Source organism: Gopherus evgoodei, chromosome 2 (genome assembly GCF_007399415.2).
Source record: "Gopherus evgoodei ecotype Sinaloan lineage chromosome 2, rGopEvg1_v1.p, whole genome shotgun sequence".
In the NCBI taxonomy this organism is placed as follows: Eukaryota; Metazoa; Chordata; order Testudines; family Testudinidae; genus Gopherus; species Gopherus evgoodei.
The window spans coordinates 146,470,663-146,486,515 of NC_044323.1; the positions used below are offsets into that span (position 1 = coordinate 146,470,663).

General features: G+C 51.1%; 1 protein-coding gene across 1 annotated transcript; it reads right to left on the bottom strand.

Moving 5' to 3' along the window:
- Positions 1-1,171: 1,171 nt before the first annotated feature.
- LOC115645098 (melanin-concentrating hormone receptor 2-like) lies at positions 1,172-15,637 on the bottom strand. The gene is made up of 3 exons (XM_030549499.1): positions 15,102-15,637; positions 6,925-7,467; positions 1,172-1,379 (listed from the first exon to the last, which is right to left on the bottom strand). Exons 1-3 carry the CDS (start codon positions 15,635-15,637, stop codon positions 1,172-1,174), a joined length of 1,287 nt encoding a protein of 428 aa, XP_030405359.1.
- Between the last annotated feature and the right edge of the window lie 216 nt (positions 15,638-15,853).

Sequence of the window (15,853 nt, forward strand, 5' to 3'; positions counted from 1 at the left end):
ACCCTTTGTTTCCTGTCTTTTAACCAGTTACCAACCCATGAGAGAACCTTCCTTCTTTTCCCATGACAGCTCACATTGCATGAGAGCCTTTGGTGAGGGACCTTGTCAAAGGCTTTCTGAAAATCTAAATACATGATGTCCACTGGATCTCCTTTGGCCGCATGCTGCTTGTCCTCCTCAAAGAATTCTAGTAGATTGATGAGGCATGATTTCCCTTTACAAAAACCATGTTGACTATCTCCCAACAAATTATGTTCATCTATGTGTCTGAACATTTTGTTCTTTACAATAGTTTCAACCAGTTTGCCTGGTACTGAAGTGAGGCTTACTGGTCTGTAGTTGCCAGGGTCACCTCTGGAGCCCTTTTTAAAAATTGGCATCACATTAGCTATCCTTCAGTCATTTGGTACAGAAGCTGATTTAAATGATAGGTTACAGATGACAGTTAGTAGTCCTGCAATTTCACATTTGAGTTCCTTCAGAACTCTTGGATGAATACCATCAGATCCTGGAGATTTATCACTGTTTAGTTTATCAATTTTTTCCAAAATCTCCTCTAATGACACCTCAATTTCCTCACTAGAATTTAACTTCCACTTTTTAAAGGATGCCTTTTTGCCTCGCACTGCTTCTTTTACTTTGTTGTTTAACCACCGTGGCAATTTTTTGATTCTCTTATTATGTTTTTTAAATTGAGGAATACATTTAAGTTGTCACCCCTCCTGGTGGGGTGGGGGTGAGGGTGACAGACAGGCTCCACCCCAGTGCGTTCTTTTTGCTTTATTAAAGTCTCTTCTATCACTGCCATTTCCTGCCCAGACTCCCTGATTCATAGATCTGTCAACTGTAAGGCCAGGAGGTACCATTGCGACCATGCAGTCTGACCGCTTGCATAACCTGGGCTAGAGAACCTCACCCAGCAATTCCCGCATCAAGTCCGTATCTGGTGGTTGAGCTAGACTGGCTCTTCCCACCGGCCTCAGGGGTGGGAATCTGCACTGTCCTATGTGGAGGTGAAAAGTCCCATCTAAGCCACGGCTGAGGCTCCTGGCATGTTGCCTTGGCCTGGCATCACCAAAGTTCTGTCCCCACGCCTGCCAAGTCATGCTGCAGCAGTGGGGGCCATCCGTGGGCTCCAACTGAAGTCAGTACTCTGGTAGCACGGAAGCTTCTAGACGGCACTTTGCTCCTCCTGCCCATTGATGGTGACACTGGCCTCGGTCATGGAACATGGCAGCTGCTTGGTGCCGAAGGGGCGCCGGCAGCGCTGGGCCATGGCATTGCCCACTTGTGGGCTGTAGACGGTAGAGGTGAGCTTCTGGCTGGGCAGGGCAGTGTCTGCATGCAGCGCCCTCCACCTGGTGATGAATCTGTAGTACCTGCGGAGAGGGGGACACAGTCACTCTCACATGGGCAGCCAGGATGCAAAAGGCCCAGGCCAGAAACTAAGGATCTCCCTAGAGCCCAGCCCCAGCAACTAATGCCACTAAGAGCATCTCACTAGGCAGAGGGTGTGCCAATACCCAAGCTGCATGTATGGCATGGGCATGGCTTGGCATCAGGGCTCAGGCAACACAGCAGGAAGACGAGTGTCCAAGAATGGGGTGGCGACAGTGCATGGGCAGAGAAGGGGTCTGGTTGGGAGGGGAAGGATCTCACCAGCCTGGGGGCAGGGGAAGGTCAGATTTTTTTGCTTGATACAAGAAGCGGTGCTGCCCCTTGCACCCAAGGTTATGCTCCTGGCCCTTTGTGGCACCAATGGGCCCATGGGGGGGCATGGGGGGAGTTAACAGCCGTTCCTACTCCAGCTGGTCCTGGCAAGCAAGCTTTCTATGCAGGAGGGGGCTGTTATGCAGGGTACCGACAACAGGGAGAAGCACAGCAGGCAGCAGACCCTGGCATGAGGGACCCCAATTGCCTGGTTAGAAGGGGCTGAGAGCTATAGTGGGATGTGCAATCCTGGCTGAACTCTGCCCAGGAGCTGGGTTCACCCCCAATCCCTACATTTGCTCCAGCTGGACATGTGGGGTTCATGAAATGGGAGCCCATGGACCAGCAGGGCTCTGTGGGAGGAAACCCAAATCCCCATTACCCCAATCCCTCAGGCAGGGGCAGCTCTAGACATTTCGCCGCCCCAAGCACAGCGGCATGCCGCTGGGGGCACTCTGCCGGTCGCCAGTCCCATGGCTCCGGTAGACCTCCCACGGGACCAGCTGGGCTCCGGTAGACCTCCCACGGGACCAGCGGACACTCCACAGACATGCTGCCAAAGCCTGCCTGCCTGCCGCCCTCCTAGCAACCGGCAGAGTGCCCCCTGCAGCATTCCGCCCCAAACAGGTGCTTGGCATGCTGGGGCCTGGAGCCGCCCCTGCCCTCAGGTACCATGAGGGCAGAGCGATCCCCTGGGCTCGGGTCCCTGTCCAGACCCTGAGCTCTGGCTGCTGGCTCTGCTGAGATGTGGCAGCTAGCAGGAGCTGCCCAGGTGCAGCCTCATGTGCCAGGTGTGAAAGGACAGAGCAGGCTGGCACTAGACGTGCCTGGGGAGCAGAGAGGACAGGGGAGATTGAGGTTACTTTGCAGCTAGCGCCACATACACCCGCTTTGCAAACCCACCCACAATGGAGTCCTGCCCCAGCCAGGGTACAGGCAGGGAAGGGACAGACTGTGGGGGAGATGGCAGGAGCAGGTGAACTGTGACCTCACCAATGGCTGGGCATGGGGGTGCAGGCCAAGGAAGGCACTGGGGAGACACTGAGCTGGAGGTACTGGTGGCTTGGGCCAGGAGAGGCAGCAAGTGTGTGTGGGTGTCATTCCAGGGATGGTGGAGTGGTGGAGCTGGGCACTATCTGTAGGGAAAGGGGGATTTGGGGCAGAAGGGAGGGGTGGATGCAGGAGCAGAGAGGGGGACTCTGATGGGGGAAGAACTGGGCAAAGGAATCAGAGTCAATGGGGAGCAGAACCCACGAGGGCTGGGGAGTTTGGGGGCAGGTCAGCAAGGGGACGGGACAGATCTCAGGGTCTTCCATAGGCTGCTGACACAGGGGAGGGCAAAAGGAGGCCTGGGATCAGAGGTGGATAAGGAACTGGTTAAAGGGGAGACTCCAGCGGGTCGTATTGAAGGGTGAACTGTCAGGCTGGAAGGAGGTCACTAGTGGAGTCCCTCAAGGATCGGTTTTGGGACCGATCTTATTTAACCTTTTTATTACTGACCTTGGCACAAAGAGCGGGAATGTGCTAATAAAGTTTGCGGATGACACAAAGCTGGGGGGTATTGCTAACACAGAGAAGGACAGGGATACTATTCAGGAAGATCTGGACCACCTTGTAAACTGGAGTAATAGTAATAGGATGAAATACAATAGTGAAAAGTGCAAGGTCATGCACTTAGGGATTAATAATAAGAATTTTAGCTATATGTTGGGGACGCATCAGTTGGAAGTGACAGAGGAGGAGAAGGACCTTATAGACTCATAGACTCTAGGACTGGAAGGGACCTCGAGAGGTCATCGAGTCCAGTCCCCTGCCCTCATGGCAGGACCAAATACTGTCTAGACCATCCCTGATAGACATTTATCTAACCTACTCTTAAATATCTCCAGCGATGGAGATTCCACAACTTCCCTAGGCAATCTATTCCAGTGTTTAACTACCCTGACAGTTAGGAACTTTTTCCTAATGTCCAACCTAAATCTCCCTTGCTGCAGTTTAAGCCCATTGCTTCTTGTTCTGTCATTGGAGGCTAAGGTGAACAAGTTTTCTCCCTCCTCCTGATGACACCCTTTTAGATACCTGAAAACTGCTATCATATCCCCTCTCAGTCTTCTCTTTTCCAAACTAAACAAACCCAATTCCTTCAGCCTTCCTTCATAGGTCATGTTCTCAAGACCTTTAATCATTCTTGTTGCTCTTCTCTGGACCCTCTCCAATTTCTCCACATCTTTCTTGAAATGCGGTGCCCAGAACTGGACACAATACTCCAGTTGAGGCCTAACCAGCGCAGAGTAAAGCGGAAGAATGACTTCTCGTGTCTTGTTTACAACACACCTGTTAATGCATCCCAGGATCATGTTTGCTTTTTTTGCAACAGTATCACACTGTTGACTCATATTAAGCTTGTGGTCCACTATGACCCCTAGATCTCTTTCTGCCATACTCCTTCCTAGACAGTCTCTTCCCATTCTGTATGTGTGAAACTGATTGTTCCTTCCTAAGTGGAGCACTTTGCATTTATCTTTATTGAACTTCATCCTGTTTACCTCAGACCATTTCTCCAATTTGTCCAGATCATTTTGAATTTTGACTCTGTCCTCCAGAGCAGTTGCAATCCCTCCCAGTTTGGTATCGTCCGCAAACTTAATAAGCGTACTTTCTATGCCAACATCTAAATCGTTGATGAAGATATTGAACAGAACCGGTCCCAAAACAGACCCCTGCGGAACCCCACTTGTTATACCTTTCCAGCAGGATTGGGAGCCATTAACAACTACTCTCTGAGTACGGTTATCCAGCCAGTTATGCACCCACCTTATAGTAGCCCCATCTAAATTGTACTTTCCTAGCTTATCTATAAGGATATCATGCGAAACTGTATCAAATGCCTTACTAAAGTCTAGGTATATCACATCCACTGCTTCTCCCTTATCCACAAGGCTCGTTATCCTATCAAAGAACGTTATCAGATTAGTTTGACACGATTTGTTCTTTACAAATCCATGCTGGCTATTCCCTATCACCTTACCACCTTCCAAGTGTTTGCAGATGATTTCTTTGATTACCTGCTCCATTATCTTCCCTGGCACAGAAGTTAAACTAACTGGTCTGTAGTTTCCTGGGTTGTTTGATACCTTGGGGTATTGGTTGATAGCAGGATGACTATGAGCTGCCAATGTGATACGGCTGTTATAAAAGCAAATGTGATTTTAGGATGCATCAGGCGAGGTATTTCCAGCAAGGATAAGGAGGTGCTAGTACCGTTATATAAGGCGCTGGTGAGACCCCATCTGGAATATTGTGTGCAGTTCTGGTGTCCCATGTTCAAGAAGGATGAATTCAAACTGGAACAGGTCCAGAGTCGGGCTACTAGGATGATCCGAGGAATGGAAAACCTGCCTTATGAAAGGAGACTCAAAGAGCTTGGATTGTTTAGCCTGGCCAAAAGAAGGCTGCGGGGGGATATGCTTGCTCTATATAAATATATCAGGGGGGTTAACGTTAGGGAGGGAGAGGAATTATTTAAGTTTACTACTAATGTAGGCACAAAGACGAATGGGTACAAACTGGATATTAGGAAGTTTAGACTTGAAATTAGACGAAGGTTTCTAACCATTAGGGGAGTGAAGTTCTGGAATAGCCTTCCGAGGGAACTAGTGGGGGCAAAAGACTTATCTGGCTTTAAGACTAAGCTTGATCAGTATATGGAGGGGATGATATGCTAGGATAGTTTAATTTGGGCAATTGATCTTGGATTATCACCAGATAGGTCTGCTCAATGGTCTGCGGGGAGATGTTGGATGGGATGGGAACTAAGTTACTGCAGAGAATTCCTTCTTGGGTGCTGGCTGGTGAGTCTTGCCCACATGCTCAGGGTTTAGCTGATGGCCATATTTGGGGTCGGGAGGGAATTTTCCTCCAGGGTGGATTGGCAGGGGCCCTGGAGGTTTTTCGCCTTCCCCTGCAGCGTGGGGCATGGGTCACTTGCTGGTGGATTCTCTGCAGCTTGAGGTCTTCAAACCAATTTTGAGGATTTCAATAACTCAGTCCTGGGTTAGGGGTTGTTATAAAAGTGGATGGGTGGGGTTCTGTGGCCTGCCTTGTGCAGGAGGTCAGACTAGATGATCATGTTGGTCCCTTCTGACCTATGAGTCTATGAGTCTATGAGGTCGGGGCAGCTCCCAGACAAGGGCAATTCTCCAGACTTGGGGGATTGGAGTGAAACTTCAAAAGCCCTAAGTGAGGGATGGACCTGACCCCCCCGGGCTCACCACCCAGCCCTGGAACAAGGCCCGACCTCTGCGCTCATTGCCCACACTGGGAGTGGGGCCTGATCCTGGGCTCACTCATCAGGATGCACTCACACCCAGGGCTGACGAGGGGGGGAAGCTGGTACAAATTACCGAGGCCTGGTGGTCCGGAAGGGGGCCTGGGGCCCAGCTTCCCCCCCGCCCCCCGTTGGCCCTGTTTAGCTGGTCTGCCCAAAAAAAATTTTTCACTGGGGCCTGAACCCACTCTCGGTGTCCCTGCTCACACCTGGAGTGGGAGCTGGGCTTTGGCCAGATGTGAGGACTAGAACAGGAGGTAGAGGGCATCAGGGGTGCATACTAAGGAGCTGCCTGGCTTTTGATCATCCCCAGCAAAGATCCAGGAATCACAGCAGCTTCCTGAGGGGAGTGAATACAGGCTGTCCCTCCAGGAATCTGGATTGCAGAGATGTAGGTTCTGTGCCTGACTTGGCCAGTAACACAGGGCTGGGCTCACCCCACCCACAGAGCACCTTCAAGGCCAGGCGCAGGACACAGAGCCCTATCTCTGCACTAGGGTGGGGCAAAGCTGGATTGGGGGGGTTGCCCAGGAAGGGTGGCTGGAGACAGGGGTTAAATCATAGAATATCAGGGTTGGAAGGGACCTCAGGAAGTCATTTAGTCCAACACCCTGCTCAAAACAGGACCAATCTCCAGGCAGATTTTTGCCCCAGATCCTTAACTGGCCCCCTCAAGGATTGAGCTCATAACCATGGGTTTAGCAGGCCAATGCTCAAACCACTGAGCTATCCCTCCCCCAGGAGAAGTAGGTGGGGAGAGACATCAATTCCTGCCCCAGCCTGTAGGGAGGCCTGACAGAACCATGAGCACACTTGCAGCATCATCTCCCCCGCACCCTGATCTCTTGATTAAGCCCCGTCTCCAGCAGCCTGTGCCCTGCCCGCACCTAGAGTAGGCCATCCGCTCGCAGAAGAACTCGGTGCAGAAGAGGACGAGGACGGGGCTGATGCAGCTATGGGCATAGCTGAGGCAGATGGTGAGCTGGTTCAGGTAGAAGGAGGCAGTGGAGGGGGTGGCCGTCAGGTTGACCAGCTGCACCACGTGGAAGGGTGTCCAGCAGATGAGGAAGGCAGTGATGATGGTGAGCGCCATGCGGGTGACTCGCCGGCTGCGGGCCGAGCAGCATCGCTGTGCCTGGTGCATGGTCCGGAACAGGTGGTGCAGAGTGAGGGAGTACAGAACTGTGATCACCAGCAATGGCAGGAGGAAGGCCGCCAGTGACTGGTAGAGCGTGTACCAGTACAGGCTACTGGGGCCTGGCAGATCCATGAGGCACAGCTCTGTCTGGTTGTCCCGCTGCACCCGGGCGTACAGCATGGCTGGCGTGGCCATCACCAGGCTGCTGGCCCACACGCCGGCATTGATCAGGGACGTGCAGCACAGCGTCCGCTTCTGGCCCACTGTGGATGAGTACACCACTGCCACGTACCTGGGGAGAGAGTGGCCATTGGGAGGGGCACGGGGCAGGATGGGGGGGTGAGGCAGGGAGATCTAGGGGTGACAATGGGGCTGGGGATTAGACAGCTGTTGAGCCCCTTGTCTCAAAGAGGGGACAGAGTTCCCAGCTGCCCGAGCTTGGAGAGGCCAAGAAACAATGACTCAAGCGCTGATGCAGGAGGTCCCTACACACAGGCCCTGAGCAGGGGGTGCAGACCCCCTACACCAGTTCAACACTCTCTGAGAGGGCTGGGCAGGGGGGCTTGCTGGGGCTCAATTTCACCCCTTTCTGCCCTGCCACACCCCCACCTCCACCGGAGCCCTGCAGCCCTGTTATAACCTTAGTCCCAGATCTGGACCTTAGCGTCCAAAATATGGGGGTTAGCATGAAAACCTCCAAGCTTAGTTACCAGCTTGGACCTGGTACCTGCTGCCACCACCCAAAAAATTAGAGTGTTTTGGGGCACTCTGGTCCCCCCTGAAAAACCTTCCCTGGGGACCCCAAGACCCAAATCCCTTGAGTCTCACAACAAAGGGAAATAATCCTGATTCCCTTCCCCCCTCCAGGTGCTCCCGGAGAGATACACAGACACAAGCTCTGTGAAACTACGCAGAGTGATTCCCCCTCTCCGTTCCCAATCCTGGAACAAAAGCCCTTTCCTCTTCACCCAGAGGAAATGCAAAATCAGGCTAGCAATCCAACACACAGCTCTCCCCTTGATTTCTTCCTCCCACCAATTCCCTGGTGAGTACAGACTTAATTTCCCTGAAGTAAAGAAAAACTCCAACAGGTCTTAAAAGAAAACTTTATATAAAAAAGTAAGAAAAAATACAAATAGTCTCTCTGTATTCAGATGACACAATACAGGGCAATTTCTTAAAAGAATATTGAATAAACAGCCTTATTCAAAAAGAATACAAATCAAAGCACTCCAGCACTTATATTCATGCAAATACCAAAGAAAAGAAACCATAGAACTTACTATCTGATCTCTTTGTCCTTACACTTAGAAACAGAAGACTAGAAAATAGAACTACTTCTCCAAAGCTCAGAGGAAGCAGGCAGACAGACAAAAGACTCAGACACACAATTCCCTCCACCCAAAGTTGAAAAAAATCCGGTTTCCTGATTGGTTCTCTGGTCAGGTGTTTCAGGTGAAAGAGACATTAACCCTTAGCTATCTGTTTATGACACGCCCCCCAAATTGCAGACAGTGGGGAAGCTCACTGGCGGCAATTTCCTTCTAGAACTTGAAAATAAACAGATTAATACAACACATGCACCTTTACATATACTACTAAGTATATAACTAACAGACTTTTACATGTTAAGAACACTTTTTAACTACTGGATTCTGGGAAACTCTCACAGGAGAGTGCATCAGCAACTTTGTTAGAAGCTCCTGTGATGTGTTGAATTTCAAAATCAAAATCTTGGAGAGCTAAACTCCAACGAAGAAGTTTCTTGTTGTTCCCCTTGGCAGTATGAAGCCACTTTAGTGCAGCATGGTCAGTTTGTAGTTGGAACCGCCGTCCCCAAACATATGGGCGTAGCTTTTCCAGGGCGTACACAATGGCATAGCATTCCTTTTCACTGTCTGACCAGTGACTTTCCCTCTCAGACAGTTTCTTGCTGAGAAACACGACAGGATGGAAGTTGTGATCTGTTGCTTCCTGCATGAGCACTGCTCCTATACCACGCTCAGATGCATCCGTGGTTACTAGGAATGGCTTGTCAAAGTCCGGGGCCCTGAGCACAGGGTCAGACATGAGCGTTGCCTTAAGCTGGGTAAAGGCTTTTTGACACTCATCAGTCCACTTAACGGCATTTGGCTGGGTCTTTTTGGTCAGGTCGGTCAATGGGGCAGCGATTTGGCTGTAGTGTGGTACAAATCGCCTGTAGTATCCGGCCAAGCCTAAGAAGGATATGACCTGTTTCTTTGACCTTGGGACAGGCCACTTTTGGATAGCATCCACTTTGGCCTGTAGGGGGTTTATGGTTCCTCGACCCACCTGGTGCCCCAGGTAAGTCACTCTGTTTTGGCCTATTTGACACTTTTTGGCCTTAACAGTTAGTCCTGCCTGCCTGATGCGCTCAAAGACCTTTTCCAGGTGGAGTAGGTGTTCGGGCCAGGAGTCTGAAAAAATGGCCACATCATCGAGGTAGGCAACTGCAAATTCTCCCAGTCCAGCTAGTAGACCGTCTACCAGCCTCTGGAAGGTGGCGGGTGCATTTCGAAGGCCGAAAGGAAGGACATTGAATTCATACACCCCCGCATGGGTGACGAATGCTGACCTCTCCTTGGCAGGTTCATCTAGCGGTACTTGCCAGTACCCCTTGGTTAAGTCTATTGTAGAGATGAACTGGGCACGTCCCAACTTCTCCAATAGCTCATCGGTACGTGGCATTGGATAGTTGTCCGGACGAGTTACAGCATTTAGCTTACGGTAGTCCACGCAAAAGCGTATTTCTCCATCTGGTTTGGGTACCAGAACCACTGGAGATGCCCATGCACTGGTAGATGGGCGGATTATACCCATCTGTAGCATGTTCTGGATCTCCCGTTCTATAGCAGCTTGGGCATGAGGAGACACCCGGTAGGGTGGGGTTCTGATTGGGTGAGCATTACCGGTATCAATGGAGTGGTATGCCCGTTCAGTCCGTCCTGGGGTGGCTGAGAACAATGGGGCGAAGCTAGTGCACAGCTCCTTGATTTGTTGCCGCTGCAGACGTTCCAGGGTGGTTGAGAGGTTCACCTCTTCCACGCCACCGTCTTTTTTCCCGTCGTAGTAGACACCGTCAGGCCACTCAGCATCATCTCCCTGGACTGTAAACTGACAAACCTGTAAGTCTCTGGAATAGAAAGGCTTGAGAGAATTAACATGGTACACTTTAGGCTTTAGAGAGGAATTGGGAAATGCTATGAGGTAGTTCACAGCTCCCAGGCGCTCTTGGACCGTGAATGGCCCTTCCCATGATGCTTCCATCTTATGGGCCTGTTGCGCCTTCAAGACCATAACCTGGTCTCCTACCTTGAAGGAACTTTCTCTGGCATGTCTGTCATACCAGGCCTTTTGCTCTTCTTGAGCATCCTTTAGGTTCTCTCTAGCAAGGGCTAAAGAGTGTCGGAGGGTGCTTTGTAGGTTGCTTACAAAGTCCAGAATGTTAGTTCCTGGAGAAGGCGTAAACCCCTCCCATTGCTGCTTCACCAACTGTAATGGCCCCTTAACCTCGTGACCATACACAAGTTCAAATGGTGAAAACCCTAAACTGGGATGTGGTACAGCCCTGTAGGCAAACAGCAACTGCTGCAACACTAGGTCCCAATTATTGGAGAATTCGTTGATGAATTTTCGTATCATGGCCCCCAAAGTTCCATTGAACCTTTCCACCAGGCCATTGGTTTGATGGTGGTACGGGGTGGCAACCAAGTGATTCACCCCATGAGTTTCCCACAGTTTTTCCATGGTCCCTGCCAGGAAATTAGACCCTGAATCTGTAAGGATGTCGGAGGGCCAACCTACCCTGGCAAAGATGTCTGTTAGGGCCAGGCACACAGTGTTAGCCCTGGTGTTGCCTAGAGCTACTGCTTCTGGCCATCGGGTAGCAAAGTCCACTAAAGTCAGTACATACTGCTTTCCTCTGGGCGTCTTTTTTGGGAAAGGGCCCAGAATATCCACAGCTACTCGCTGAAATGGGACCTCAATTATGGGGAGTGGCTGGAGAGGGGCCTTGACCTGGTCTTGAGACTTACCCACTCTTTGGCATACCTCACAAGACCGGACATACTTGGCAACATCCTTGCCCATCCCTTCCCAGTGGAAGGACTTCCCCAACCGGTCCTTGGTTCTGTTCACCCCAGCATGGCCACTGGGATGATCATGGGCTAAGCTTAAGAGCTTCCCCCGGTACTTAGTTGGAACCACCAACTGTTTTTGCGGCTGCCATTCTTCCCGGTGTCCACCAGAAAGAATTTCCTTGTATAAAAGTCCTTGGTCTATAACAAACCGGGATCGATTAGAAGAGCTGAGAGGCGGTGGGGTGCTCCGTGCCGCCGCCCAAGCTTTCTGAAGGCTGTCATCTGCTTCCTGCTCAGCCTGGAACTGTTCCCTTGAGGCTGGGGTCACCAGTTCTTCCTCAGACTGTGGACTTGGGCTTGGTCCCTCTGGAAGCGATGTAGGTGATGGGGTTGTTTCCGTTGCTGGTGAACCGCTCTCTGCTGGTGCACCTGAGGGTATTTCAGGCTCTGGCTGAGCCTTTTGGGTATGGCTGTCGGTTGCTTCTGCCAGTTCTGGCTCGCTGGCGCCCTCTGGCGTTGAGTTTGAAGATGTGGTTGCACTTGCTGGTGCTGGTTGCTGTTCCAGTTCCGGGCCTGAGACTGGAGATGCTGTGGCTGTTTCAGTGGTAGGCATGGAATCCGGGTCCACTGCCTCTGTCTGGGTCTCTGGTAACACAGACGGGGCCTCTGTGGACGGCTCAGGAACAGGAATGGGTCTGGAAGCTTGCCTGGTTTGGCTACGGGTAACCATTCCCACTCTCTTGGCTTGCCTCACCTGGTTGGCCAAGTCTTCCCCCAGTAGCATGGGGATAGGATAATTGTCATAGACTGCAAAAGTCCACATTCCTGACCAGCCTTTGTACTGGACAGGCAGTTGAGCTGTAGGCAAGTCTACAGCTTGTGACATGAAGGGGTAAATTGTAACTTTGGCCTTTGGGTTGATGAATTTGGGGTCAACGAAGGATTGGTGGATAGCTGACACTTGTGCCCCCGTGTCTCTCCACGCAGTAACCTTCTTTCCGCCCACTCTCAAATTTTCCCTTCGCTCCAAGGGTATTTGAGAGGCATCTGGGCCTGGGGATCTTTGGTGTGATGGTGGTGTAATGAATTGCACTCGCATGGTGTTCTTGGGACAGTTGGCCTTGATATGTCCCAGTTCATTACACTTAAAGCATCTTCCATCTGATGGGTCACTGGGCCGAGGTGAGTTACTGGAGACTGGTGAGGTTGAAGGGTAGGGTATCTGTGGCTTTACTTGGGTGGTATGTGGGGTCTTTGGCTGTCCTCGGTTGTAGGGTTTATGGTCTGTGTGCCCCCTGTGGTAATCGTTCCCCTTGACAGTAGCTTTCTTGCTTTCTGCCAGTTCCATCCATTTGGCTCCAATCTCCCCCGCCTCAGCGATATTTTTGGGATTTCTATCTTGTATGTACCGTGTGATGTCTTCAGGAACACCATCCAAGAACTGCTCCATTTGTATGAGGAGGTTCAGTTCTTCCAAGGTTTGAATGTTGTTTCCTGTTAACCAGGCCTCATAGTTTTTTGCAATGTAGTAGGCGTGTTTGGGAAATGACACCTCGGGTTTCCACTTTTGGGTTCTGAAGCGCCGACGGGCATGATCTGGGGTTATCCCCATCCTGTATCTGGCCTTGGTTTGAAAAAGTTTATAGTCATTCATTTGCGGCTTAGGCATTTCAGCTGCCACCTCTGCTAAAGGTCCACTGAGCTGTGGCCTTAATTCTACCATGTACTGGTCTTCGGGGATGCTGTACCCAAGACAGGCTCTTTCAAAATTTTCCAAGAAGGCCTCGGTGTCATCACCTGCCTTGTAGGTGGGAAATTTCCTGTGCTGTGGAGCAATAATTGGCTCCGGGTTGTTAGGGTTGGCTGGCACATGCAGCCCAGCTTTTGCCATCTCCAGTTCATGTTTTCTCTGTTTTTCCTTCTCTTCATTCTCTTTTTGTTGTTTTTCCATTTCTTTTTGTTGTTTTTCCATTTCGCGGCGGTGGGCCACCTCTTCTTCTTCTAGTTTTCTTTTGTGTGCTGCCTCTTGGGCTGCCTGTTCTCTTTGGAAGGCTGCCAGTTTGATGCTTTCTTCCTTTTCTTTTATCTCCATCTCTTTTTGTTTTATTTCCAGTTGTCGCCTGTGTTCAGCTTCTTTGAATTGGTCTTCGGCCTCCATTTTTGTCCTGGTAGACATGGTTCCTGTTTTCTTGTGTTGGGGTGCCCTCCGGTGTTTCTCTTTTGAACTGCAGGCTCTGTTGCCTCCTGAAGTCTGCCTAGCAACAGTGCTTTTTTCCCTTTCTCTCTCTAGCTAATGTTCAATTAAGGGAAACCAGAAAAACCACTTTATTTGCATGCATATAAGTGCTGGTACTTGCCTCCTAATGGGAGGGCTATTGCATGACAAAAGACCCTTAACAGTTTCTTGCTTAACATGCAAGGCACACACTGCCAGAGAAAGCAGAAAAAAAAATTCTCTCTGGTTCCCTTTTAAAACCAAACTGTTTCTCTCTGCTAAAAAGCCCTTAGCAGAGAAAAGAAAAATATAATATTCCTACTGGCTTCTGGATTCTGTCTATATCCCACCGCTGCCACCATGTTATAACCTTAGTCCCAGATCTGGACCTTAGCGTCCAAAATATGGGGGTTAGCATGAAAACCTCCAAGCTTAGTTACCAGCTTGGACCTGGTACCTGCTGCCACCACCCAAAAAATTAGAGTGTTTTGGGGCACTCTGGTCCCCCCTGAAAAACCTTCCCTGGGGACCCCAAGACCCAAATCCCTTGAGTCTCACAACAAAGGGAAATAATCCTGATTCCCTTCCCCCCTCCAGGTGCTCCTGGAGAGATACACAGACACAAGCTCTGTGAAACTACGCAGAGTGATTCCCCCTCTCCGTTCCCAATCCTGGAACAAAAGCCCTTTCCTCTTCACCCAGAGGAAATGCAAAATCAGGCTAGCAATCCAACACACAGCTCTCCCCTTGATTTCTTCCTCCCACCAATTCCCTGGTGAGTACAGACTTAATTTCCCTGAAGTAAAGAAAAACTCCAACAGGTCTTAAAAGAAAACTTTATATAAAAAAGTAAGAAAAAATACAAATAGTCTCTCTGTATTCAGATGACACAATACAGGGCAATTTCTTAAAAGAATATTGAATAAACAGCCTTATTCAAAAAGAATACAAATCAAAGCACTCCAGCACTTATATTCATGCAAATACCAAAGAAAAGAAACCATAGAACTTACTATCTGATCTCTTTGTCCTTACACTTAGAAACAGAAGACTAGAAAATAGAACTACTTCTCCAAAGCTCAGAGGAAGCAGGCAGACAGACAAAAGACTCAGACACACAATTCCCTCCACCCAAAGTTGAAAAAATCCGGTTTCCTGATTGGTTCTCTGGTCAGGTGTTTCAGGTGAAAGAGACATTAACCCTTAGCTATCTGTTTATGACACGGAGCCCTGCAGCCCCCATCCTCATTTCAACCCTGCCCCACCCCCAGCTCCACTTGTGCCTTGCGGTGCCCCCTCTAGTTCCAGCCCTGCCACCTCTAGTTCTTTCTCTATCCTGAAGCCCTCCCACTATTCTAGCCCTGTTCAACCCACCTCCAGTATTCCAGCTCTGCAGCCATTCGGGCCCTGTCTGAGTTCAGCCTTTGGGGGCTTGTCCACGCCCAGGGTTGACCCAATCCTACAGGCTACAGCCTGTGCCATGGCTGCCAACACTGCAGCTGTGAGAGTGAGACTAGCTGCCCAGAAGTAAAGTGACCATATTTTCCCAAAGGGAAAACAGGACACCCCATGGGGCCAGGGCTGTGCTGCAGAGCGTGCCCTGGTGGGTACCTGTCCACGCAGAGCAAGGTGACAATGGCCATGCTGCTGAACTGGTTGTTGAGATCAAGGGTGGTGACAGCACGGCACAGAAAGTCTCCAGATATCCAGCCATGCTCCTGGACAAGCTGGTGGATGATGAAGGGCATCCCCACCAGGAAGAGCAGGTCAGCCACGGCCAGGTTCAGGATGTAGACGTCCGACACCAGCTTGTGCTTGCAGCTCAGCACGATGGAGATCACCAGCCCGTTGGCCAGGATGCCGCAGCCACAGATGAGGGCGTACACCACAGGCAGTACCAGTGACAGGGCCAGCTCCAGAAGGCTACCCCAAGCTGCAGGCCCCTCGGTGTCCAGGGGTAGGGAGCCCAGCGGATCCAGCTCACATGGCATCAGGGAGAGGTTGGGAGGCCCAGCATGCAGAGCGCCAGAGAAGATGTTCAGGCCCAGGGTGAAGTCACTGCTCCTGTCCAGCAGAGCAGCCACACCTGGCCCCAGGTGTGAGGTGTTGGCATGCAGCTCCTGAGGCTGCCCCGAGTACTGTGCCATGGCCACGGCTGGGACCGGGGGCACCCAGTCTGGGTCAGAGGGTGTCCAGGAATGGACCCAGAATGCACCAGCCCCCTTCTCCTGCCAGCACTGGGGGCCGCACTGCTGGACCAGCAGGGGGCCCTTGGGAATGGGGGTGGCCCCTAGAGGGGGAAGCCTCAGCTAGCGTCCCCACGAGGGCTCCCCGGCTAGCTGCTGCCCGCTCCCCCGGCTGTC

What these genes read in the sequence shown, in the direction of transcription:
- LOC115645098 (XM_030549499.1), bottom strand. Translation starts at nt 15,637, where the DNA reads ATGGCACAGTACTCGGGGCAGCCTCAGGAGCTGCATGCCAACACCTCA. An exon ending in ACCTTGCTCTGCGTGGACAG is followed by an intron (nt 7,468 to 15,101) that starts GTACCCACCAGG and finishes CTCTCTCCCCAG; the next exon opens with GTACGTGGCAGTGGTGTACT. An exon ending in GAGCGGATGGCCTACTCTAG is followed by an intron (nt 1,380 to 6,924) that starts GTGCGGGCAGGG and finishes CCCTCTCCGCAG; the next exon opens with GTACTACAGATTCATCACCA.